This window comes from Xiphophorus hellerii, chromosome 8 (genome assembly GCF_003331165.1).
Source record: "Xiphophorus hellerii strain 12219 chromosome 8, Xiphophorus_hellerii-4.1, whole genome shotgun sequence".
Lineage (NCBI taxonomy): Eukaryota > Metazoa > Chordata > Actinopteri > Cyprinodontiformes > Poeciliidae > Xiphophorus > Xiphophorus hellerii.
Window position 1 is genome coordinate 15,303,660 of NC_045679.1, and position 26,975 is coordinate 15,330,634.

Genomic DNA, 26,975 nt, shown 5'->3' on the forward strand with positions numbered 1-26,975 from the left:
TTATCTAGCTCTTCACTAAAGTGTCTCCTTGTAACCCCCGAGGATGAGAGCAGAGCATACACACTTCCTGAAGCAGATGCTCTGTCGCCCACACACGCTCAGACAGCGTCGCCGAACTTACTCGGAGTGCACTCATTCACACCTAATCGCGCACACAGTCACCCACGCGCTCTGGGATTTCAGCATGGGAAGCCTTTGTTTTGGTGGTGTTCAGAGACATCTAAGGTTAAATGGAGTGGCTGAAAATGTTGGTGTAAATTACACCAGGAGGCAGCTGAAGATTTAGAGTTATGATTGGTTCTTGTGTTTTTGTTTGCTGGGGCCATGTGACTGTTAACCACTTGGACTCACATTTGTTTGTTTACTCTCTCCAGCTCATGCTCTGCCCATGTTCCGAGAGGCCCGACAGCGGAGTACACGGAAACAGCTGGAGAAGGACAGACTGGACCCAAAGAAATCCCACAAACCCGAGCCACCTGTATCTGGACCAGGTAACATATTATATACAGTATATATATATATATATATATATATATATATATTAAAATAACAAAAATCATCTCAGCTGAAAAAAGTGAGGTACAGCTTTGTTTTGCAGCTGCTCTCAAGCATATGAAATATCAAGTTTGTAAGTGGACAGATAATCTATTTGTTTTAGGCAGATGTGTGAGGCTGCAGTTGGTGTAACACAGTCCAGCCCATGTGGAGCAACTGGCCTCTCAAGCATCCTGGCCATTTGCCAGATATGGTTTACTCTTGCAATGAAAATAATGCAGGAAAACCATAATTGTTGTATTCAAATGTAAAAATGCTAATTTTTAAAAACAGTATTGAACTCCAACAAACCACAGACGACATTTCTCTTGTCTCCAGGCTCACTGCTGCCGAGTTATGTTGTGCAGTTTCTCTGTTTTGACCACAGCATTGGGAAATTGTAGCGATGTAAGCTGTAAATGGTTTCATATCAGGAGCAAATAAAATAATCCAACAATAAAATAAGATGAACTAATTTATGCATAACTAATCCAGTGAGTTCTAAGTTAGCCTGGAGTCACCTACCTATTGGACGTGACTAGAAAACATCCAGATTAATTTAGACAGTATTTTAGAAATGTAACTTAAAAATATATATATATAAATATTACATTAAAAAGTTTGTGTTTCTTTGTTACTGGGGTTAAACTTTGGAATAGTTTGCCAAAACTACTATAAATACATAAATAATAACATAACAGTTTAAAAGGGACTTGAAACAAAATGATAAATAGCAGATTTTAGATCAGATATTTAAAATCTGATTGAAACTTTCATGATGCGATTTACTTACTTTTTAATCTTTCTGTTTTTTTCTTTGTCTTCTCTTGTCTTTTGGGTTTATATTTATGTTTTTGACTGTTCTTGTCTGGTTCTAATTGTTGATCCTGTGTATTCAGTAAATATTTATTACACTAAAGCTGTGACGAGTGAAAATGATCTATTTGTAACAAACGTGTAAAAAGAACATGTATAGCTTCAGCCTACACCCGATCTATATAACACTTATGAATTATTTTTATTTGACTTTATTTTGAATTTCCGTGATTGTACTTGGAATGTTGATTGACTAACAACCTTTATTATTATGAGTGTCTCTGTGTGTTTTAGATCAAATAAACTATAAACTAAACTTGGCGAAGGTGAGTCCAGTTTGACTCTGAACAAACTGGACTCGACCGCAAAAGCCCAAAAAAGATTCATCCTTTTTAGGGCCTAGAGCTGACAATGGCTTATTTCAGCTTTGTTTTTTACACATTGAAAAAGAACAAAAAAAAAAAAAAGGGAGATCAGCAGATGTTGCAATAACCTAGAGAAAATCCAAGTGAATTTGTTTCCCACAAACCACACTTAAGCAGTTAAGCAGTCTTGTAAAAAAGGAAAAACAATCTTGTTAAACATGCTTTGTGAAACCAATGCCACAAGAAGGATTAGGATGGATGATCAAATAAGATTTTTGTTTTCTGTGACTGCATCCTTTTTTGTTTTCTTTCCATTACGGCTGTGTATTAACCTTCCCGCGGTCTTAGGACGACGCTCAGGAGGAGCGCGACAGATGTCGCGGGAAAGTGGTTGGGGATTGTACCGTCAAATCGTCAGTTACCGAAACCACACAAAAAAAATCTAACTCGTAAAAGCACACACTCGTGTCAGCGCGACCCACAGAGTAAAGAACTCATGGGGTCTAGATCACCCCATCTCTTAAGACCACGGGAGGTTTTTATGTTTTTTAAGTAAAACTATACCCGGCTCATGGTTTACACATTTTTAGTATCTGAAATTGGTACAGGGACTATCATTGCACACGTTTCTGTATAAATAAAACACATGAGTCACTAAGGTTTAGAAAAGGAGCAAAAATTCAAAAATAGGTCCATTCTATGAAAAGGAGAGTGACTTCTTGATGGGTGACTTGTGGCTCTCAGATTATAGACTTTGCTTATAATGTTTATCTTGTGTGTGAACTGACTTCGCATAAGTGCAAGGTAATGTTTGGTGGTTGGCTCAAAGCTTACAAGCAATGGATGGATGCGCCTCTCGATCCCCAAACAACACAGCTGGGCCGCTACAGCAGGAACTCCCTGCATGCTTTATGTTGGTCCAGATTTAAACTCTGGTCTTTACATTGTCTGGAAAGAAGGAGGTGAAGTCAAATTCATCAAATAGATTAAATTTTACAAGCATTTGATATGAGAAGAAAATAAACTGTTGTTCCAAATGACTTTTATATCTGTTGTTTTAACACTGTGACCAACACATCTGCCATATGCAGATCTATGATGCAAGATAATATCGGTGTCTGTTCAGTGTTGCAGGTTATAATAGATAACATCATCTGGAACCAGAGCTCTAAATCAGTGGCTCAACGTAAGGTCAATGTCTCCTCGCTGATCATGCCCGAACCCAACCCAAAATCGGGATTTGTTGATTTTCTTTCCCCCTGCTTTCTAAGAGCATTCAACATGAAAGAGTCTCTAATCCACTAATCTGTGTGCCCTCACAGGTCGAGGAGGCAGAGTAGCAGCACACGGGGGCACGCTGTCTTCGTTCATCGTGAAGAACATCGCTTTGGATAAAACTGACGACAGTAACCCACGAGAGGCCATCCTGCGTCACGCCAAGGAGGCATCGGAGAACCCGTACTGGATCGCCCCGGCTTACGAACAGTAAATTCATGATTTTTCAGCATTTTGCCTCTCAATCTGTCTCATTAGTGTACAATGGGACACGATCATCCAATCTTCTGTCCATTAATTTATACACACACATATATTCAGTACATCCATCCATCTGTCCATCTACTTGTCATACAGCTATAAATTTTTTTGTCTATTCACCCATCCTTCTGGTACTGTCTGTCTCTTCGCTCATCCATCCATCCATCTGGGAACGTTTGGAGAAATGCTTGGAGAAATGTGTTTCTGTGCCACATTCTTCTCTTCTTAGTCTGAAGCTCATTAAGCCTTATTTAGTGTGTCATTGGTCTGACACTCTGACACTCCAGCATCTGACTTAATTCATTGTTTCACAGCTGGATGACTTCTTTGTTCTGCACTTCATTGCTTTTGCTCCGAAGCTGAATGAATAGAAATGAAATAAAAGTGACAGTTAAATCATCGCTCGTCTTTGTGAATCCCTGCAGGACCCAGCCGGAGCCCTTGTTCGCAGAAGAGTCAGAGGAGGATGAGGAGGCTGACAAAGAACCGGAGTGGAAGAAACGCAAAATCTGAGTGACTGATTTTCTTTTTTTTAATTTTTTTTTTATATGAGATTAGCTGATAAAGACCTTGGTCAGGCCAGAAACACAAAGAACTGGCCAAAATGCTCAAGAGCATCAATAAAATTAAATCTAAACTAAAGCCATAATGTTTCTGTCCTCCAATGAATCTCAATTCCTCCCTTTTCTTCCCTCCTGCTTCGGTGAAAAAAGGAAGAGCATAAATCTGATCTCGCCATGGTACAGTTTTATGTTCCTCTCACTGCTACACATGAACCACTTCACTTTTTATGTCTGTTTTGATTGTGTGGACGGTATTTTTTTATAATTTCTTTTGTTCTCGCACTCCACATCTCCAGAATTTACTAATGCCTCGTAAATCAGCTCCAAATTTCAGCCAGTTTTATGTGGGGATATTGTTTTTTTTCAGCCTTGACAATTTTAAAGCTGTGCTTTTTTTTTTTTTTAGTTAACTGCAAAACCTTCATTTATTTTCTGTTTTCTCCACACCATGTAAACCAACTCAAAATTCAAATAAAGAAATTTATATCCTCTTGTCAAAGAGTTGTATTTCATCCAAACTGAAGCTGAGTCTGATCTGTCTTACCTGTTGATCAAAGGAATGCCTTTCCTGTGAGGCACAAGCTCAAACCTGAAGACAAATAGCGGAGCCAATCCTGCTGTTTTTACTTACTGCATTGAAAGAATTTTACACGCTATGCATTGCTTCAATTAAATGATTCTGGACAAAGTAGGGTGTATTAAACTGGCAAATCAGGGGTGCTTAATTTTTATTTAAAAGTTCAGTTATTGTTAAGATGTGGTTGTGCTGTGTGGGGGGTGTTACCTCTCGGAAGTTATGCTTTTGATCCCAACCTTGGCTCTGATATTGGCTTGCTGGCCAGGCGATTTTAATTCACAAAGTAAACACTTTTTTTTTATTTTATTTGAGGTTAAACGTCTTAATTTTACAACTCTGAGTTCAGCAAGAATTGTGAATATCTCTTGAGGTCTGACAATTTATTGACGCCTTAAAGGATGTTTTTCCTGCTTCGTACCTACAGCTTTTTCTCATCTCAGACTTTGAACGTGGAAATGTTTCTTTTGGATAATGTTAAATGAAATAGGTCTGTGATACATAGTGACAGAGAAACCCACAAAAACAGAAATAATGAAAGCCACTTTTGTGTTCAGCATATTATACATCTCTTTGGAATGCAGCCTCTGCTTACCACGTGTTAGTCTGAGTTTTTATTTGCAGCACGCTGGGCCTCACAGAGCTTTTTCACATTTTGTCGCATTAAAACCACCAGTTTTTCTATATTTACGTAATAGTCGAGCTCTTCAGAGTGCATAGCTGTAAATTTCCATGGTTTAATTTTCTTTTAATTTCTTTTTAATTATTTTCACAAGTTATTAATTGGAAAGTGTGGCATCCATTTGTATTCTGTGTTACTGCAGCGGTTTTGGGAAGGACTCAAGTTATTTTAGAGAACAAATTGCTTCACGAAGACCAAGGAACACAGCAGACGGATCAGGGAGAAAATGGTGAAGGAGTTTAAAGCAGGAACTTCTCATGCTCCGAACATTTTGTGCAGCAGTGTACAGTCCGTCATCTGCAACTGATGGATCAAATAGTTGTACAACTTTAACCCTCGCTAGACACGACTGTATAACAAAACTGATTAAAAGAGAGAAGTGGTAATAAAGGCAACTTTTATTTATACTCTCCACAAACGATGCTGTTGTAGAAATTAAAATAGAACAGTAATCAAGTTTAAAATTTGCCACAAACCGTACAGGGACAGCGCAAGCAGGAAAAAATTTGCTCTCAAATAAATAAGAATAGAATTGAACCTGTTGGTCTATGTGCAAAACCACTGTGTGGCCTGTCTTTCTGAACATCCCCACTGTAAAACCTGATGGTGGCAGCATCATGCTGCATGACAACTATCCTTCTGCTGAGAAAGGAAAGCTTTTTAGATTTGATTTAAAAAAAGGGCATTCCTGGGAAGAAATCCGTTTGAGCGGATGACAGGCTCACCTTCCAGCGGGGCAGCAACACCAAACGTATAGCTGCAAAGAAATGGTTTATGTAGATCAAAGAATGTTAATGGATTAGAATGGCTTAGTCAAAGTCCACGACTAAAGCTAAATTTGATGTTCTTAGATGCTCTCTGACTGAGATTTAGTTATTCTGACTAGAATAGGCAAAACCTTCAGTCTCTAGATGTACAAAGCTGGTAGAGTCAAACCCAAAAAGTGCAGCTGTAATTGTGAAGAGAGGTAGTTTCAAAATATTCTGACTCAGAGGGTCTTTAATTGAAATGTATGTTCCACATTTCGGATTTAGGTGAAACCCATAAAAGTTTCTTGTTGGAAAGCGAAAACATCCAGGACGTTCAAAGGGTTTTGATACTTTTGTACAAAATTATACTCTATGCTTGATCAAGAAACGTGAACAACAGGATTAGAGTAATGATTTTCTTTTAAAGAGGATTTTATGCAGGTTTCGTATATCCTCTTTTTTCTAAGCTGCTAAAGTCTTGCATGTTGATCCTTCATCTTACTGATGTTTCTAATTGGTGACTTAAGAGCGCAGAAACCAAAAACTTACTTTCTTGCCAATGGAAACAACAAGAGAACAGTTCAAATGTCTTTGTCCCCGCAAACATCCGACTGTCGTAAAATTAATCAGACACAAAGATTTGACCAGAATAAATATGAAAGCACTAACACATTTAAGTGCCTCATTTTCTGAAAAGAAGGCTGCAGAATTGGTTCATGGTTCCAGGCTTCTGTCACGTTTAGAAAGCAGCAGGAGTAAGTGAAGGGAGATGGCTGGCTGCACTGAAATCATGTGATACAACAGCGGTGCCTGTGAAATTGAGAAGCTAAGTGTGGAGTGGAAACACTTGCCTCAAGGTAGAGATTTAAACAGACCTATTAAGGGCTCAATTCACTCAAATTACAAAGAATGTTTTGTTTTTTTTGGCAGAAATGTTATGCTAGTGTTATCTGCAGGCTTCCTGAAGAACTATAAAAAGTAGATCTGAGTGAATCTGAGTAGACCTTTGTTGGCTGTTTAGAAATGTGTATAAGCCTTGTTGTTGCAGTCAAAACAAGATTTCTGAAGTTTTCTGGAAGGTTTCTAAAAATAATTCTGACCGGAATCAGACCGTCTAATGGATTCCCGTTGAGGACATCTGTAGCTGCTCGAGAATGCTATTGCTCATCCAGGGTACGACTTGCAGGCCTTGATGGCAGCATTGAAGTGAATACCTTTGATAAACTTGTTATGCTGAAAGAACATCTCAGTGTCCCACTGCAGGACAAGACCAGCAGTACACTGCATAAAATGTCTTGATATCTGCAGATGAAATCTGATTCTGATCTGATTTCAGCCTGGAAACCAGAACACAACTTTTTGGTCCAAACTCCAAGAGTCATATGTGCTTATCACATGCCTTCTACCATCCTTGCATGGTGGTGGCAGCATCATGTTGTGTGTCATTGCTTTTTAAGCTGTTTTGTAATTTGTTTTAAGCTTGTGTATACGGTTTGTCTTGTGTAACGAAGTTGTTGTGTGTTGCAGATGAGATCTGGGTCTCAATGTGATTTTACCTGGTTAACTGAAGGAAAGAAGAAAACAAAAGAAAAGGAGTGACCTATGAAAGTCTCTTAGTGGATCACCTGCACTCCAAATGTAATTCCAAGTGAAAGTCTCAGGAAGGACATAAAATTGGCCCTCCATCAACGCTGCCCGCCCAGTCTGACGTAGTGGGAGGATAAGCGGAAGTTGAATGAACACCACAAACAGGTATGCACACTTTGCAGAGACCTACCCAAGAACACTTGAGTCTTTAAAGACTGTCAAAGGAGATAATTTATATATTCAGAAAAAAAAAAAAAGTTTTAATCCATTTTTTAAAACAACTGTAACACAAAATGTTAGTGAGTAATAATTACCTTCAAATTCCTCCCACTACTGGTTTGGTGTTCTGAAAGTAGCCAAAGGGAAAGGAGCAAGACAATGAATTTTAAGCATTAAATATGGAAGCTTATTCGAGTAGCCTGCCGAAATTAAATTGGAAAACTTTGAAATCGGCACAGTATGGGCTTCTAACACAATTGTGTTCCTGCATTTCATTAGTTGGGTTACCTTGCTCTTTTATAACTGTCTGCGTGTGCGTCAGCCCTTTCTGCCATCTGCTTTTTCACATCTTTCCGCTACAGTGGAAAGATTCTCCAGTGCGGTGATTTACAACTCAGTCGCTCTTTACCACAAGCTTTTGTTTATCGTACGACCCTTGGCTCTTGTTCAAGAATCCAGAAGAGAAAGTCAGTGCCCCTTTGTGAAGGCCACCTTTCAAACGGTTGCCTAAATCTACCACTAAACCAGGAATTTTTACTGAATTTTATGTCATGTTTGTGTTGACAATGACAGCAGCAAGACTATTTACCTTCCATAAGCTTAGGTACACTAATTATGGGTGTAAATCTTTATTTTTGCAGGGTGGAATCGCTAAAATTGATTGCTTTAGCCATCATCCATAAGTTTAAAATACAGTTATATCAGGATGATTAATGTTGGTGTGCATTATCCTTTCTCTTATTCCATTTGAACACTCAACAGTGTCCAAGTTTAAAAATGTTGCTCTTGACTGGAGATGGAGTTTAAGAATTCAAAGGCATGGTCTTCCTTTGATATTTCATCGACTACCACCATCTGACCTGACAGTTGGTGAAATGTGTTTTGGCTTCAAATCTTCGTCTTAACTTTCTCCTTGCAAACAATTTGTCCAAATAGCTGAGTTTTTATCTCATTTGGCCATAAAACTTTACTTCAAATGTTTTTTTTACCAAATTTAGTGATTCCTAAGGCTGAGGTCTGTTTTAGTACATGCTGACAATCTCCTCCAACAGTCCTGAGGAAGACTGTTTGGGTTAGAGGGTTGAAATCTCAATACAATTGGGTGTTCCAGCAGGATAGTTAAGCCAAGCCCACATCAAAGCTGGTTTAGGATGTAGAATGCTAGCTACTATTAACATTTTACAATAAAATGGTGTGCATAAAATTCAGATCTGTTTCTGCAACCCAACCAGATTAAAGGAACATTAAATCCTGCCAGAATTTCTCAGAATCGTGTTGAGATTTAATCCCGCAAAAAGAACTTCTCGAGCCAAAAATATTAGAGATATTCATTCACAAAGTGAGTGGATGTCAGATTACCACCATCTTTGGTCATTGCAATACCAGGAGGCCTTTTTGATTTAATAGAAACAAGTTTATTTCTGTAAAAAGTTATAAAATGAATATTGTACAAAAATAAAGTTTGCAGAGAGCTTTGGTTCTGTAACACAAAACAAGTGAGACAAGACAGGATTTTTTCTCCCCACATACATAGATGCTAACAGAGTGAAAACAAAAACTTCTGATGCTAACATTGCAGATTCCTTCGCATTTAACAATATTGTTCCGATTGTTAAATCAGTGGACAGTCACATGAATTGTACAGAAGATGAGAAGCAGGAAGTGTTATCTGAAGGATGATTCAACTGTGAGGTGATAAAAATCAGGATTTTTTTATTTTTATTATTTGTGTTTATTGCTTGGCCTAAATTCAGCCTGATGCAGTGGATTTGTTCTGTGCAAGGGGGATTACACAGTAAAGCTGGCCTGCTTGCTGCTGGGTGGGCACAGATACCTTGGTCCCTAATCCGTGCTAACGTCAAGACCTACACGAGGGCTCTCTTTGTTCCACTTATTATGACCGCCCTCCCTTTAAAGGGGGGAGCAGCTCCTTTCCTTCATATACGTCTTGGTTTTAGTTGGAGAAATTATTTCTTTACAAGTTGCTACGTGCAGAGAGCATGCAGAGCAGACCCATTGTCCTCACTCCAGATTTTTCCAAAACATACTCTTTTGTCCGAATGTCTAGTCTTCAGACACTTACAGCAACTGCTTGACAACAGCTGCTACAGTAGCTAGGTCTTCTTTAAATTGTCTTTGCTGGAGGGGATACACAGTTAAGACTCACATCAGAGGATCACTTTCAAGTTCCCTTTGAGGGAATAAGAGCTGCCAGTCAGGGCGCGGACAGAAACGCAGGCACACCAATGAAGTTTGAAGCTCACCGGGACATCAACCACTGCTTAGGCCCAACGCATAGCCAGACTGAGGTTTTGGATAACCTTAGCTGATTGGCAAATATTCATGGATGTTTTAAAGCTCCTCATGGAAATGGCTCCCCAGTTTTCATAATGTCGTTTCATATGATAAAAAAGGATGTTGTGGTTTTTAGCTAATTCACATACAGCGTGTCCTGGATTGTTTTTTTGAAAGTTAAGAGATGCACTGATCAGAAATGTGTAGAAAATTTCAATTCCAATTTTCATGTTGAAACACATACTCAAAAAGGGTTTAGTTAGCTTTACTACTATGAATGGAATTTAATTGATGGTTGTATTTACTATGAAATTGAAATGACAGAAAAAAACATGGTGAAAGGCACAATCCTTATGTCGTAGGTTGCGTTTTCCATTTTAAGGAAAGAGCTTATCTGCATCAGCATCGTGATGTGTACTTCTCTTGATTTGTGTTTATGTACTGCACGAAGTCATGCACTGCAAATGTCTCCAGGGCCATACCTTGAACACCTCTCATCTAGACAGATTGGAACATTATAATAGCACAATTCAACTTGTTTAGGTCTGTTGTTTTGTTATATAAACCTAGAAAAGAAAACGTTTCTCGTCCATTGGTGCTACTAACAGTTTGAATTGCAGAATGCTGTTTTAATTATGTGTTTCATGGGTTTCAGAAGGTTGCGAAAGTAACTGAAAAGTGCCTGGAAGCTGGGATATAATGTGGGAAAATTCAAAGTTTTCAATAGTTTATAAAACTTAATGACAATCATTTAATTTTCACCTTTGATGATTTTCATCCAATTAAATCAGTCACACAAACGTACCATAAAAACTCCTTCAGCAAACATGTTGCTACAGCATGCAAATCTGGCTCAGCTACTTTTTGGATCTGAAAACAATCTTGTCCCTTACAAAAAAATCCCATGAAAATCACGTTTTCACATGTGATCACGTGATTTTCATGGGATTTTTTTGTAAGGGTAGGACTCAATTTCAATTGCAAAATTGTGACATAACAAAGTCATGAACTGACTTTTCCGTCTACTCTTGCAGCCCAAATGCCCGAGTTAATATAGTTTCCTTTCGAGATTTTTTGCTTCAGTCAACTCACTGATACTAAAAATAGCTAACTTTGAGCCTTCTTCCTGCAGTAACAACATTCACATCAAAGAGTGTTGTTTATGATGTGTCTCTATAGAAACAGAGTATAAAGAATGGATGATTTTAATATAAGTCAGGCTCTGTGAGGAGAGAGATGACGTTTCCCATGTCAAAGAGCGGTTACATTAGTGAAAAATGATGGAAACTACACTGCTGTCTCGAAATGCTTAAAATCAACCAATCATTTCTACCATAACTCATCTACTGGTCCCCTCCTCTGTCTCTGTATGTTGCCTTTTTGTTGAATAACCATCATTTGGATGGTTAAAGATGGCTGGAATTTAAATGACAAAGCAAAAAAAAAAAAAGGCTTTTCCAAGCTTAGCAGTTCTGAGAAAATCCTGAAATATTTTGCATGGGAAAACTCTACTTTGGCACTGTCCAGAGCAAATGAAACAATTTAATAAATAGAAGAAAAAACAGCTTTTTCTTTCATAAAATGGATTGAAATAAATAACAATAAGTTAATTCCATTTCAATAAATATACCTCTTACACAAACCTCTTATATATATATATATATATATATATACATATATATATGTATATATACATATATATATACATGTATATATATATATATACATATATATACATAATCGTCATATATATACATATATATATGTATATATACATATATACATATATATATATATGTATATACATATATTGCTGTATGTTGATTGCTTTTCTTATGCAGATGCATTCCACCAGTCTTTTCTGCACCTTGGTGTGTTTTCCTTGGCTCTGAATGTCAACATCAAGACTATACAGGGGAGGTGATTTAGACTACAACTGAGAGAGGTTCTTCAACTCTCTGCACTCATCTGGAGACAGCCAGCTAAGGAAAAACTGAATTCCTGGGAAATTAAATCCTCCTTGCTAGATCAGTTTTTCTTCACCTTCTTTTTTGACAGCATTCTGTAAGTGTAACAGTGTTTAATCTGCTGTGAACTGGTACCGTTATGCACAATCTGGAGGATTATATGTGAATTTGCGCAGTTTGTTTCTTTAGCGGCTGTTCCATTGTCTCTCATGAGCTCTCGCTGTAATCCACTTTGTCCCGTCCTGAGATCAGCTGACAAAAACAAGAGACTACACACCCTGCCCTCCAGAGCACACGTCTGACTGCAATCCCTCTGTGCGCAGCATCTGCTGAGATGATCCAAAGTCCGCTGCAGTATTTTGTCGTGAATTCCTCAGACGCAGGCACACTTCCGAGCTGAATGCTTTTTCAGCGTGTGATACACCACGTCGTCGTCCAAAAAAGACAAATCGTCATCGAAGGCGATCGGTCGACAGCAGGTGCGTGAGGGCGTGTCCTTGTCCAGCTTTTTGTTGTGTGTGAGGTTGTTCAGGATCTTGTCATAGTTGGTCTCCGCCTCAATGCAGGGCCCGCTACAGTACCGAAAGATCAGCTCCTCCTTGGTCTGGTACCCTAACCCCAAATCTGTTACATTGAGATGGACCTCCTTTAGTAAGCAACCACGACTCTGTACAGATATCCTCTCCTTTTCTCTCTCCGCCCCGCTTCCCTTTCCTCCTCGGCCTCCTCCTCGGCCTCGACCCCTTTTTTTCCCCCCATGCCCTCTCCTCTCTTCTCTCGTGCCTCTTGTGTTTGCTGCTCCTCTCTGTCTCTGCTCCTGTCGTCCTGCAGAGTTCCCGCTAGTTTCCGATGACCTCCGGAGTCTGCCGATGGTAGCCTCGATAAAATCCATCACGTCCTCAAACTGGTCTGGATAGGGAGCTGCTATGTCATCTGTAAGGTGCAGAAGAAGATCAGTTTATAAATCACTGTTATACATCTTCAGTTTTTAAAGTGAATGCACTATATATCCAAAAGTATTGGGGCACTTGCTTTTACACACATGTGAATTTTAATGATATATTATTCTTAATGCAAAAACTTTAATATGACAGGGAGTCATTTTCTCAGGCCATTCTTCCAGAAGCTCGTTTGTATCCAAGTGGGCCACAGCTCATTTTGCTCCTTCTGAATTGAGCGCTTTAGCGTTTAAGTCTTTTCGTCTATTCGTCCGTCTGATCTGGTCACAGAAGTGACAGTTTCAGTAGGGAAACCTCTACATCCCTTTCCTCAGCAACATCCTGACTCATTTTGTGTAAATCAATGGAATTACCATTAGATTCTGGTTCATCCTAATCTAACCACCTCAGCTGATTCTTTTCAATTTGGCTCTACTTCAAGCCCCCCATTAACAGAGCACCACACCCTGTCCAGTCACCATAGGAACCATTGGTCAGCCACTTGTATCCAGAATGTCACTGTCTCAGTCATGATTCATACCTCATGATCATACAAGATCGTTGGAACGTCGACTTGAACGAAGAGTTTCACTTTTTGCCTTAGTTCTTTCCTCACCACGAAAAACTAGAGCAGTGGCCAAATTATTGCAGACAAGGCCTCCAACCATTACTTGTGAACAAGGCATCAAAATAATAACAAAAAAAGCAAAAAACAATAAAAACAACTCATCTACTTGATGTAGACTCTGACCTTAAATCTAGCGATACCAAGTCTTTCAGATCATTTTTATTTGCAACTTTTTCAGGTACCAGATGGACTTACCAATGATACAACAATTCATACCTGATTTGGGGATATTTCATACAGACTTTGAGAAGCAAAGAGTTAAAGTTAATTGAAATATGGTTATGAAATTCCAATAAATAATATCTAATAGTTATTTTGGTTCTTGTTTCAGGAGTCAACTAGCCCAGATGGTCAGAACCACAATCAATGGAAGTAGAGCCTAATGTAAAAGATACAGAAAGTAATCTGCAACTATGTTAAAGTCTTACTTAAAAGTTACACATTTTTATATAATTTTATTACTTTATGTTTTTATTTTATATTATTCAGCTCCAAATTTGTTAAATAAATAATAGAATAGAATAGAAATATTCTTTTTTGTCCCACAATGGGGAAATTCAGGTGTAACAGGAGCATCAAGGGATGTAGGTTCACACAAAGATAAAAAATAAATAAAAACTATGTAAAACAATTTAGGACAATATACTGTACAGTAAGGACAAGATTATGACATAAAAATAAGACGTAGTTTTCAGAAACTATATACTCCAATCAAAGCATCATCAAATTACCTTGAAAAATTAACTTATATATAATAGTTATAACTATAGTTTTTTTTAACTGATATTAGTAGGGAGTAGGGTGGGCTAAAATAACAATTTAGAAGTAAAAAATGTGAGCATGAACTGGGTAATGGGTGAAATGATCTGTTCAAAGATCTTCACAAGGATAAACAAGCATGCATGGTGATGGCAGCTCCTATTAAAATTTCTATTATTATGAATGTTCCCTCAGTTAAACTTCACCACACTGAAACAGTGCTTTTTTAAAATCAGGGCTCCTGTTCTCATTCACCATCCCCTTACAGTATGTTATACAAATACTGCGCTTTGTACTTTCATTCACACTACAATGAGCACATCAGGAGCAATAGTAGTTTCAGTCTCTTGCCTAAAGGGACTGTCAGCATATTTTAATAAGGGAAAAGAGTCATGCCACATTAACACTGAGCTGTGATCATCCTAAAGCCAGATTTAATTTTATCGTTTATAATTTTACAAATAAGACCAGCACTTTTTATGTATAGATTACAAATTATTTTCATGTCAAAAGAAATTGTAAATGTACACTTTGTACCACTTTCAGTGATGCTATGTTAAGTTTTCTACTTAGTAACATTCAGTTCTTCCTTTAAGGCTTTATTCTGTTTTCTGATTAATATTTTGGTCATTCCCAACTTGCTCTTTGAGCTTTAAATACCTAATTAAAATGTCAGCGCTACAAAAGATTGTGTTGGCTTCAATTGTTTATTCTGTTCCTGCCGTTTAATTATTCCTTCTGGTGTTTATGAAGCTACAAAAAGCAATGAGTCATTGCACCAAAGCTCAGCACTTTAACCAGCAATTGGCAAAACCTACATTTTGGGTTCCCACCTATGTAAACATTTTGCTGACAACACCCCGTCCCCCAAGGAAACGAGAGTCCTCGATAAAAACATGCAGGGAAGCCATGAATTTTGTTTAAAATGATCGGGATTTACTCAAAGAATGCCTGAAGGAGTCTAGAATGTTTAATCAGCTTCCAAACCTCACATATGGGGTCTGCTGGCATCTGTGGGAGGCAAGTTCAACCCCATGATCAAAAGGTCCCAGAGAATCTATAACTAAAGTTCAGGTACCAAATGTTCCAGCGCACCATTTGATGTTTGTTGTCTATGTTAATCGACAAGTACACAACTTGTTGTTTGGATATAATTTTTAGGGTTTTGTGGATGTGTTTTAAAAGGTTTTCAGATTTTTGTGAAATACAAAAACCACCGGGCGTTTCGAAACGTTACGGCCACACAAGTTTTCATTGAGATTTTATGTGATAGACCAACACAAAGTAGTGCGTAATCTCTCTGTTTTGATTTTTGTTTTATTTGGTTTTTTGTTGGGTTTTTTTTGACTAATGACAAGTGTATTGCGTGTCTTTGCTGAAATTATAGATTCAAGCTGTTTGGAAAATTGTTGTTTTGCCCACTTTTTGGGGGAAATATGCCAAGCTCAGTTAGAATTAATGGAGAACATCAGCGATTGTCAGCTTTAAGCTTTTACCATAGATTTTCCATTGGATTTCATAACTCGTCATTCCAAAACATTAACATGCGTTTATGTTTCACATGCTCATGTTGTTTGTTTAGTGTTGTTACCCTGCTGGAAAGTATCCAGATTTCTCATCATCTTTTGGAATGCACTTTCATCACAGGACAGTATTGTAAGGACACAAGTAAGGTTTTAAATTCAAAATATATCAATAATGTAGCATTTTATCCATTTAGAGGTTAATACTGTAATTCAAAATCCCACTAACACTTTTAGTGGTGATAATTTTACTTATTTAAAAAAGTTAATTCTGTTCTGTATTTCTATCGTTGTTTGTTTCTTTCTCATTTCATCTTGGGAGGTTTTAAAGAAAAATCAGTGTTTACAAGCTTTGTTTGCTAGCACTTCCTTCATAGAGCTAAAAACGCATCCAGGTCTTCTCGTAACTCCTGGAGAGTTTGACCTTTTAGCCAGAATTTGTGAGCTTTCTCACAGGAACTGCCAGGTTTGATGCAGTCAAGCACAAACAAGTCACAAATGTGTTTTAATGTCTGATGGATGTCATTATAATCTGCGCAGACTTGAAAGGCTGTAAGAAAGGGAAGTCATGTGCTTTGAGTTATTCGGATGAAACAATTGAAAATATGCTACTGTACAACTCTGTAGCATTTGCTCTGAGAAAAAAAAACAACAAAAAAACGAAGTGAAAAATTTGGACCCTGCTGAATTCCATGTTGATTTCTTTAAAAAGTTATGTGAACTGGCACAGGTATGGGAACAGTGAACTAGGTCGTAAAAAAGTTCTTTTCTGCCATGACTAAATTAGTCAAATGCTAATTATACTACCTGAGCGTGTCTGCGTAACGGGAGGCAACGCCTCTGTGCTCAGATGTGTGTTAACCTGTTGTACGTGCATCAAGGAGTCACAGCCGGCGGGGTGAGATATCTGGCAGGTGGTGTTGTGGTTAACGCAGCGTCTACTCTGCAGTGTCCTCTATCTCTTCTTCTTTACCTTGGCTATCTGATCTGTCCGAGTGCCACAGCTGATTAGGCTGCCCTTCATGTATCAGGTGAACTATGGGGCCAATCTGTTTAGACACACCTATCCTTTGATTTAGACACCTTATATTGTGTGTCAGGTGAAAGACGTGGTGGCTACAGGGTGCACCTGCTGACAGATTATACTGCGACACTAATGAGCTGAATCAAACTCTGCTATTATGTTGCTCAATCAATCATGGAACCTCATGCTGCTGCCTAAAATAAACACAAACGAGGCAGAAATGTAAAATAAAGCCCCAGACTTTCACTTTATTTACAGGATTTTGTCTTTTAGGCATTATTCATTTTAAAACTCCAGTGCACATTTCTAGAAATATCAGTCCTTTTCTATCAAGTAAAAAAAAAAAGGTTCACTATGAATTAATGTCAGATAAAGACGTCTGACTTTATGGATCCTGCAGGGTGGATGGATAGATGGAATAGTAGGGAATAAAGTCTGTATATATAACTAATATTGCATTTTCTAATTTTTATTCATACTATTCAATATGTGGAAAACATAGTCAAATTCAAAAAACTTTTCCAGACTGTGTAGGAACCCTGTTTTGGCATAAATCCCATTAAAAGCGGAAGCCTGCACATTCCAGTCACAAAATTTAACGGCAAACCATGTTTTTATTTGACATTAAGCATAAACCGAGCGACTTATCCCCTCTCCCTGCATGGCCGCTTTGTTTACACTGTTCCTGAAGACTTCATCGTCTAGGGATACACTGCAGATCAGTGATGTCACCGCGCTCCAAACACAATATGAAGTGGCAAAGACAAACACATGCCCCAAATGTTCCATGCCTTATCTAGTTGTTAGCTGTGATCACTCCAAAGTGAGGATGATACAGTGTCACACTGATCCAAACAGAATAAATTCCTGCCCACCGTCTCTGTCGGAACAAATGTAAACAGAGGGTGCTTATTCAGTGCTTCAGACAAGCCTTTGCACCTTAAAAAACCTCCTGTGACCTGGTTCACAGTGTCTCCTCTAAAACCTGCCATGATTTCTGAGTTTTGGCGTGGGTGTCTGAGGCACAGAGAGGCAGGGGGTGAATGTAAACACGGGGAGACAGGGAGATGTGAAAAGTGAAGTCTGCTGAGGATTGGAGCTGTTCAAAGTCTTTTGCATGCTGCTGGTTTGTTTAGACAACATGATGATGCAACACAAAAGCAGCAATAAAACACAAATTAAGACCTCCATCTGATAACCTTTGAGTTGGATTATTACCCAGTGGTAATTGCTTTACAGGGTGTTTTGTAAGAGCAATAAGTTAAGATGCACCACATTATTTAGCATTTAAAAGTAACTTGGCAATATTTATGTGCATTTAGACAGTCGATGTTATTTATTGTACTTTTTGCACATGTCCTTTCATGACTGCTTAAGGGAACAGGATGGTGTGTCTGGTTTCTTTATAATGTCAGGACAAATTTGTTCCACAAAAGAGGAAAAATAAGTTTTTCCCCCTTGTGCTTAATTGACTTGTCCAAGGCTGGGAACTGAACGTATGTGACTGGTCCTACTCAAAGAGAACTGTTGCTACTATACATCTTACACTGATATATCTGATCAGATGTCTTACACTGATCTTCCATGGAGATCTCCTGAAGGTTGTGCTCTTCACGCTGGAACAGTGACTCTTCCTCTTCCACAGACAGAGACCCAGAATCACGGTAGCTGCTGGGGAAGCGAGTCCTCTTGGCTTGCTGAGTGTTTTGGTAGAGAGGCCGTGTAGCGACAGAGGTCAGGAGCAAGAAACACGTGGCCAGAACATCCCATAACTTCATCTTAGACTCAGTTCCTATGATGAAAGCTGCAAAATAAACCTTGGTCAGTTTTGCTGTTTTAAAGATGCTCATGAATAAAGTTGGCTTGGCTTTATAGATTTCAGGACTTTGGTATGCGCTGTAGTATTTATATTTTGAGGCCAAACAAATTAGAAAAACATCTACTTTCTCCCAGAAAGCCAACCAATGCTTTTCGAATCATGCATATGAAACAATACGGTTTGTAGACGTACCACAACTCATACTATACTAATAACCGTGCCAACATGTCAACAAGGTTTGATTCCGATTTCTGTTTTGTGTACGCTCTGAACATGAAAATCTATCGATGAAATTATACAAGAGCAGATCGAGACCTATCTACACTACAAAAAAGAACTTTGGAAGGTATTAAATTTTAGTCATTTTACTGTCACTGAATTCTAATCAAAGATACTAAATTGTAAATGTAAAGTCAAAATGTTGTTAAATTCCAATGCCTTCTACATTTCTTGGGGGGGGCAAAAAAGTAGAATTACTATTTCAGCAACACATTATGAGTAGGGTAAAACAAACCTGTTTCACAACAGTCTAAACTCAGCTCACATTCCCTACTGGTGGAGGAGGGAGAGGAGTAACAATGTTAAAGAGGAATAACAATTCTTCCTTAACATTTGAATCACATTTTAACTGAAAACATTGTTTCAGTCAACTTTATTCTGATTTACAGAGTTCGGGAAAGGACTAAAGCTAAATCAGACAATTGCATTTTCAGACAATTTTCCATTTTTGTGAAAATCGTCCAATTTGTGACAATTTTGACAATCAGGCTTGTTTTAACAGAGGTTGTTTTATAAATTAATATATTTAGCAGGGAACAGTGGATATCCGTGAACATGTTTTTGTGTCTGATTTTAGCGATGCTTAGTTACAGTTACTTGATTGTCTCAACTTTTTGATAACATTTAGACATCTACAGACATGGACGACTTTTCACCTTTCACTTTTCAATCACGTTTTAACATTATTTAGCTAGAGAGCTGCTGTCACTTTCAGGAAAAATGTTGCTCATTGGGATCTTTTTGCTTCAGAAAATTTGCTTTTCTGGTTTAGTTGTAGCTCCAAAGCTCGAGTAAAATTTTCTTAGCTAACAGACCAAAACTACATCTCGTTGCTTGTACTTGTGACAGTGCAATGACAATAAAGTTGAATTCTATTCTATTCTATCTATACACTAAGGCTACAATTGCCAATGAGTAGCATTATTAGCAGTGGTTCGTGTTTATGCCACTTTATTAGAATACATTTAAAACATTTGTGTCCTGCTTCAGCTAGTGCTACCAAGTCACACTTCCTTGTGTTCCTAATTTTGAGGAATATTTTGTCTCTCACTGAAGAGGTTAAAGTGAGACTTTCTGTCAAATTTGGCTGCTTCACTTGGAGGTTTGTAAAAAATTATAAAATTAAACCGTAAAGTTAAATTTTATACCTTTATACTAGAATTTTTATTTTTGTTTATTTTTGACATGGGAGGACAAACCACATGAGCCAAATTTACTTTTTAATTATATGCCTATAATTATATTATATTATTTGTATTTATTGTTTTAATTTTTATTTTTTTTTTTACATAAGAGTAGCCTGATTCACATCTACATCCATGAAATATATGCAAATTACTCAGGTAGTTTCATTGTTTTAATTCTAACAGTTTGTTTATATCAGTGTGATATTCTGTCAAAGTATCATACCTAGATTATTTACGCGCAAACATTTGGCGTTTTGGACGAAATACGTTTTCTCTCATCTGATATCAGATGATGCGCAAAGGGTGCGCCTCACAAACAAGAAAACAAACACACACAAATACGGCTGGTTAAAGCACGCACCTAAGTGTTTTGGCAATGATAGCCTAAATAATGGTGTGAGTTGGCCAGATGGCGATCCGCGGAGCTTACGTGACTCTGTCTAATGGCATGTTGAGTCTGCTGTAAACCTAAACAATTACGTATGGATAAATACTAAACCTAAACGAAGTGTCTAAATGCGTAATTCCATATTTAATTTGCTATTTTAAAGAAAAACACACGAAAATGAAGCTCATTTTGCTTGATTTTTATACTCCCTGTAACTAAGAGCGATTATAGAGATTCACTTACCTTACATATGGCCCATGCAGACCTAATATTTTCTTGGTAGTTTATAGTAAAATCCAAACAGAAAGCGCAACTCCTGGAGTGTCCCCAGCTGACTTAGCTGCGTAAATCATGTCAGAATCTCCAAAAGGAGAATTCCCTTAAATCAATATTAGTCCAAGTACAGAAGGAAAAGGCCGCTCTGTTGTGCCAGATTTGTTCTCCGTATTCCGACCCAGTGCACTGAATAAACCATGCGTCTCTGAAGACGGCGGACCAAAGTGCCTCTGCGCCTCACGGAGTACAGTTGCAGTCGCTGATTAATTGGATGCTACGTTTCCACTCTGGAAATCCGAGAGAGCTCCACCATCTCCGATCGAAAGGAGTCCAATGAAGACATCAGAATGTCCAACAAACTAGAAAAGCCCCAGAGGTGTGTTGTTACCGTTCATCTGCCTCTTGGTAAAACAGCTCAATTGTACTTTGTCCAGAATCTCCGGTATTTCTCACCAATCTCGCCATAGTAAACAACAGATATTCAGATAAATGTTTTCTACTTCCTCCAAGTCACTCTGTGTTTACGCAGAAGTCTCCACACGCGTCGTCCTCATATTGGACTAAAGCAGGGCAGATGTCTGCGCACAGCACCGCGCCAGGCGCAGAGGGGCTGTTTGGAAAGATTTATAGTTCAATGCGCTCTGACGTTTGGGGGGGTAGTTGGTGACCGCCCCCTCTTTTATAGACCCATGCGAGCGCAAACAGTGAGTAACAGAGGTCCGCATTTCTCTCCAAACCACCCCTGGAGCCTTGTTTGGAGGAGCGAAGTTTTCAGATGTCTTGAGGATTATGTCACACATCCTGATGTCCTCGGATTAGATTTCAGTATGCGGAATGCGATTTGGAGATGTTCTGTTGCGGTGCATGTTTCTAACCTGATCTCCGCGCTCCGTGTGCCTGCAGTGTCAAGTTCCGTCTCATGGCTGCACACATCTCAAATGCAGAAGTGCCACTTCACCTGCTATTTACTCGGAGCATGCTCGTGCAGACGCGAAGGGAGCTGTTAAGGAACTATTTTTCTGGGCTGCTTTAAAATTTACAGTTTATTGAAGTGCAAACTCGATGCTGAGAGGGAGAAGTTCATTGGCGCATGTTGGTGTGGGAGTAATTGGGTTCTGGTCAAAGTGAACTCCCGGCGCTCATAAGAGAAACCTGGGAAAGCAGCAACATTAGCCTTTATAGTTTAAAAGCAGCCTGCTTTCCAGGGGCGCTTATAGAAAATTTGAATTTAATGGTCCGATGTGAGCAGCTTAAAATCTTGGGGTGGCACAGCAGATAAAAAAAACAACAAAAAAACTATTGCATTATTTAAAGAGTTTTTATTTTATTTTATTTTATTAGCCATGATACTATGGTGAAAATTTAGATTCCATTGAAAACATTTTGATTCTCTTTCTGATTTTTTTAAAACAACATAATGACTCGCATTTTAATGCGTTTTTTTTTTGTAATTAAGTTTATAACAAAATGAGCTGTTTTGATTTTAGAATCTTAAATTTGCTCATTCCAAAAAATAAAATAAACAAAACAATGATGGTAATAATAATAAAATGAAATGCAATGTTCAAATTTATTGTAGCTGGGGGAGCCATGGGATAAAAAATAAAAATAAAAGTTTTCTTTCAGTTTCACATGAACAACTTGGCTAAGGCTTATCCGCATGTTTAGTTCGGTGGTTGGTAACGCTAACGTTTATTATCTGATTTGTAGGTTGTGAATCAACAAATTTAAAGGCTTTTTGAAATTTATGTTTTTATACAGCATAAACTCCTTTTAACCACCTGTTATTGAAAATTTAACCCAATTAAAATAGAATTAAAAAGTATTTTGTAGTTTGCAGTGTTTCTAATATTACATCATCTACAAAATGAGTTTTATGTTATGTGGTTGTGTGTTTACATGTGGAAGGTGGTAAAAGTAATATGGTGCTCACCCAGAAAGCCATCATGCAAGAACGGTCACTGCTAATTTCTAATAAATTTATTTATATAAGACATCGTTTCCGGAGTTGGAGGTTGCTCAGTTAACCAGTAGGAGTGCTCACTGCCTCTTTGGTCCCCCCTTGGTGGCGTCACTGCTGCTTATTTATCTCCTGCAGATCTGAATTCCACAAGTTACTCAAGCTTCTAAGAATTAAACTCAGTGTTCCCGAGCCAGGACACCAGATCCAACCACAGGTAAACACTTGCGTGTCCAAGAAGCGCTCTGGTTCAAATTTTTACGTGCAACGCTCTTACAAAAAAAGAGAAAAAAAAGGCGAGCTGTTCAATAAAAGGCTGAAAATCCTCACTCTGACACCCTAAATCCGCACTGACTTACCTGTTACTCAGCTCAGATTTGTTTGCTCACAATCCCAAAACGTCTTGTTTATACATGTTTTTCTTTCAGGCGATTTAGCTGGGCCCTGCCCATCCCTACTGCGTCTACGTTGCACTCTGCCAAGTCTACTTCATATGGATTCCTCCCTGTCAAGTTCTCACATGGTTTTATTGTGTTACCAGACAGCTGCTGCTTCATTTTCAGTGACAATACCCTGTTAATTTTAACTCAGCTCATATTAATTTTGTAATTCTTAATTCTTTTCATACTGTCTCGTGTTTTGAAGGAATGCAAGTCTATATTTGCTCTTCAAAGTGGCTCCTATTACCTTTTGACTACCAAAACCTAATTCTTCCTCATTGACGGCGTTTGTGATACTATTTACTGATTCAATGTTTTTGTCTTCTTGAGTATCACTTCTTAAGCCTCCTTTACAAAAGGACAACATGGTCATAAACGGCCGTAACAAAGGAGCATGGAAAAACAGGAAGTGTAGTTACACTTCCTTTTTAAGTTTTCAGCTCTTACGTGGAAACGCCTAATGCTTCAAATTCTTACTTTTTACAATCACTCAACACTACAATTCAATTGAAAATGAATAGAATATCAGTTTGTCTTTTTGTTCGACTAGAATATAAGATTTTTGTTCCCCTGCCAGTGCATGCTGGATCGCCTTAAGGCTCTGCACAACCCTAAACAAGAATATGCAGGTGAAAAAACTCAAAGATAGAAAGTCATCTTTTAACACTGTTTAAACAAACTCACACTGGTGAATATAATATGAACAGACATTCAGAGAAATCAGACCATAGCCTGATTGCAGAGTGTTGCTAGTGTGGGTTTTCAAGATGGCTCAGAGTTTGACAGCAGTCAAATTCAGTCACATTTGCAAACTTTTAGCATGTCATAAAACTATGAAAGACAACAATGCTTTAAGTGGAAATTTCAGGCATAAAATATCTAATTTGGCATCTATATCACCCCACTACCCGACAGAAGACATCACTATCAACTCTATGAACCTGCAGGCTTAACCATTTATGAATCAACCCAAATATTTTGTTCTTTGCTCTCAGATTGATTAAATCAGTTTTACTTCTAAAGTACATTTAAAATATTATAATTGGACTGTACAACAAGCACCCCCAAAATATAACACTAAACCAGCAAAACCCCCCCAAAATGTTAAGGGAACACAGTTTAAAGAAAATACAGAAAATATCAGTTTTGGTAAAGCTGTTTTAACTCACCAAGTGCAAGCCACTTTCCTCTTACTAACTTTTAGTAAGTTGATCAAAAGTCTGAATAAATAATAAATATATATGTTTGGGACTAGTAGGCTTTCATGCAAATTTTAGCATATAAAAGAATTGGTTTGCTGCAACTCTGAACAACGCCAGCAATAACTGTATCTGAAAAAGTGTAAAATACAAATTTTGATCACCCATCAAATGGGGTACCAGAAAGTGACATGACCACTGTTTGCCATAATTATCTAAACTTAAGAAAGCGTAGAAAAAATGTAGACATGCTGTACAAAAAAATAAAAACACCAATAATTAAAACAAGACCAGCAAACTGATGTACCCCAGCAGATGGGCAGAAAAAAAGTTGTTGTCAATGATTTAACAGAAAACATCCTGTAAAAGCAGACTATGAAAAAAAACAAACAGATAAAAGCTTCCATTATTCTCACAGTTGGAATGGAAGACAGACAATTAAATAGCTGAAAACAACCATTCTCCTTTTTTCTGACTTGGCCTTTATTTATACAGGTTGTCTCATTGAGATCCTAGATCTCATTTACAAGAGAGAGCTCTTTTGATTTATATATACATCACCATAATATTTACAGAAAAAAACTACCACAAAGACAAGTAAAAAAAACATTAATGTTCCAGTAGACACCAGAAAATCCCAGAAAAAGCCTGTTAATCCTGTAATTTATCTTAAGCATTTAACAGAAAACCACTTAAAATACACCAACAAACTGTCAAAAGAGCATTATTCTGGTAAAGTGGATGCCACAAAAGGCTTGTTTTTTTTCTTCCAATTTACACAAATGTCTGTAAAACTCAATATATATATGTCCGTATGTACAGTATATACAGATCATTTTACTGTTTAGGAGATAAATATCTTTGATTAGAAATAAAGACTCAGCTTAATGAAGGCTCAAACCCATTACACATTACGGCATTTGGGTCTTTATGCTTGACAGACGTTTCTCAGAGGCTTGTACACAGTGGCTGTATTGTTGATAGGATCTGCAGACGAGTCTCCAGAAAACGTCTGCTGTCCTCCTCCGCCTCATCCAGACAGAGCGGTGAAGATAAGAGAGACCAAGAATAGGTTCATCTTCGCTTTATGTGGGAGCGCTGCAGACTCTGTGTGTCATAAGTTCCTTGAGCTGAAAGACTTTAGTGCCTGCAATATTAACTGGCAAGGAGGAGAAACATGAGTAAGACAGAGGAATCACCACCACATAGGGTGTGATGAAGAGGCTCGTCACTCCATCTGAAAAGCTCTCTTTTATTTTTTACCCCGCTGATGGAACAACCACACTGATTTCTGAATTTATTCCTCCACTGAGCGCTGACAGCCCCTCAGATGGAAGCATCAAGGAGTTCCCACAAAGTCTACAAAGGCATTTAACAATACTCGCAGTAACAACCGGATCATCTGGTTCTGTTTACCATCAGGCTGTAAAAAACTAATCTGAAACAAATGCTTGACATTACTAATTGATTTTATTTTCCAACAACTTTATCCCGTCTTTAAGCGTGCACTATATCATTTTGTAGTGATAATATTTTGTTTAAAAAGTTTTATTTGAGGATTTAAAACAAAACAAAACAAAACGCAGCTGACGTCTTCTGCCTCTTACTTTATGGCACACTTCTTTATATGTGATGGAAGTGGGGCATTCTGTAGTTATGGTTCAATCTGGTTTTATGTGTGTTAGAGGAATAAACAGTTACTACACAAGATTCATGACTGTGTAGTAAATTTAACTGATTGAAATTATTTAAAGAAAATCTAAAGAAGAAATACTAAAACCCATTCATGTGATTTAAGTTATTTAAGTAGTCCAGCAACTTTCGGTCTCCGAGTACTCAGTATCATAAAATGCTCCTAGGTTTTGGTTTATACTGCTGTCATGCAGTTTAATTGGGGAAAAGAAGTTAGTTGCAATTTGTACCAGACTGTGTATGCAAGTAGTTTATGTTGCTTTTATTAATAAAGGTCAAATCAATTTAAATTCTCTAAATTTTAAAGGGCTCTAATAATTTCCAGTCTAGCATAACTCTACAACATTGTTTTTTTTTCAATGTTGGAAGAAAATATGAACAATCCAGATGGCACAGTATTTTACTTAACTGAATTTCTCAGTTTTATTTGAAAAAAACCCAAACTGTATTAATACATGTGAATAAAAAGTATCAGCAACAATTTCAAAATCTATCAAATCAGTCTATACTGAACATTATTATTCATCACTAAATAAATAATGTTATTGAATATCGTGCTTTTTTGATCACACAATTTTCTGTTTTTTCTAATGATCTAATCAACTTAAACACAAAAATAATCTGAAACAAAAACACTAACACTATTTCTGCACCATCTGTACAGAGAAGGTTTTCCTGAGCCGATCAAACGTTTAGCAGCGTACCTCAGAGGTTTAACAACTTCATTTGAAATTCTAATGCCCATCAATAGTTTCAGAGGGAAAAATCTGAGAGACAAAAAAGGAGCAATTTAAAGTTTGCAAATCACAGCGTTGTAGCTGTCGCTCACGTCAGAATGCGAGGAGTGAAACTAAAATAGAGAATGCTTTCTTTGTCAGCCAGAATCAAGCTTGTTTTTCACGCTTGGAACTGATTTTGGTTCATGCGACTCCAAATTTAACTGGACGCTTAAGAACAATATTATGCTTAAATTCTA

General features: G+C 37.8%; 2 protein-coding genes across 2 annotated transcripts in view; one reads left to right on the forward strand and one right to left on the reverse strand.

Moving 5' to 3' along the window:
• The window catches only part of wdr70 (WD repeat domain 70), a 38,871-nt gene extending 34,978 nt beyond the window's left edge, over nt 1-3,893 (forward strand). The window contains exons 16-18 of the mRNA XM_032570737.1: nt 375-491; nt 3,038-3,200; nt 3,677-3,893. Of these exons, the coding sequence (XP_032426628.1) occupies nt 375-491; nt 3,038-3,200; nt 3,677-3,764 (368 nt within the window). The 3' untranslated portion in view covers nt 3,765-3,893. The remainder of the gene's footprint in view (nt 1-374; nt 492-3,037; nt 3,201-3,676) is intronic.
• Nucleotides 3,894-11,718: 7,825 nt separating this feature from the next.
• gdnfa (glial cell derived neurotrophic factor a) lies at nt 11,719-22,040 on the reverse strand. The gene is made up of 3 exons (XM_032568966.1): nt 20,676-22,040; nt 18,333-18,563; nt 11,719-12,820 (listed from the first exon to the last, which is right to left on the reverse strand). The coding sequence occupies exons 2-3, from the start codon at nt 18,535-18,537 to the stop codon at nt 12,261-12,263; spliced, it is 765 nt and encodes a 254-aa protein (XP_032424857.1). The 5' UTR covers nt 18,538-18,563; nt 20,676-22,040; the 3' UTR covers nt 11,719-12,260.
• Nucleotides 22,041-26,975: the final 4,935 nt, after the last annotated feature.

What these genes read in the sequence shown, in the direction of transcription:
- gdnfa (XM_032568966.1), bottom strand. Translation starts at nt 18,537, where the DNA reads ATGAAGTTATGGGATGTTCTGGCCACGTGTTTCTTGCTCCTGACCTCT. An exon ending in GATCTCCATGGAAGATCAGT is followed by an intron (nt 12,821 to 18,332) that starts GTAAGACATCTG and finishes TGCACCTTACAG; the next exon opens with ATGACATAGCAGCTCCCTAT.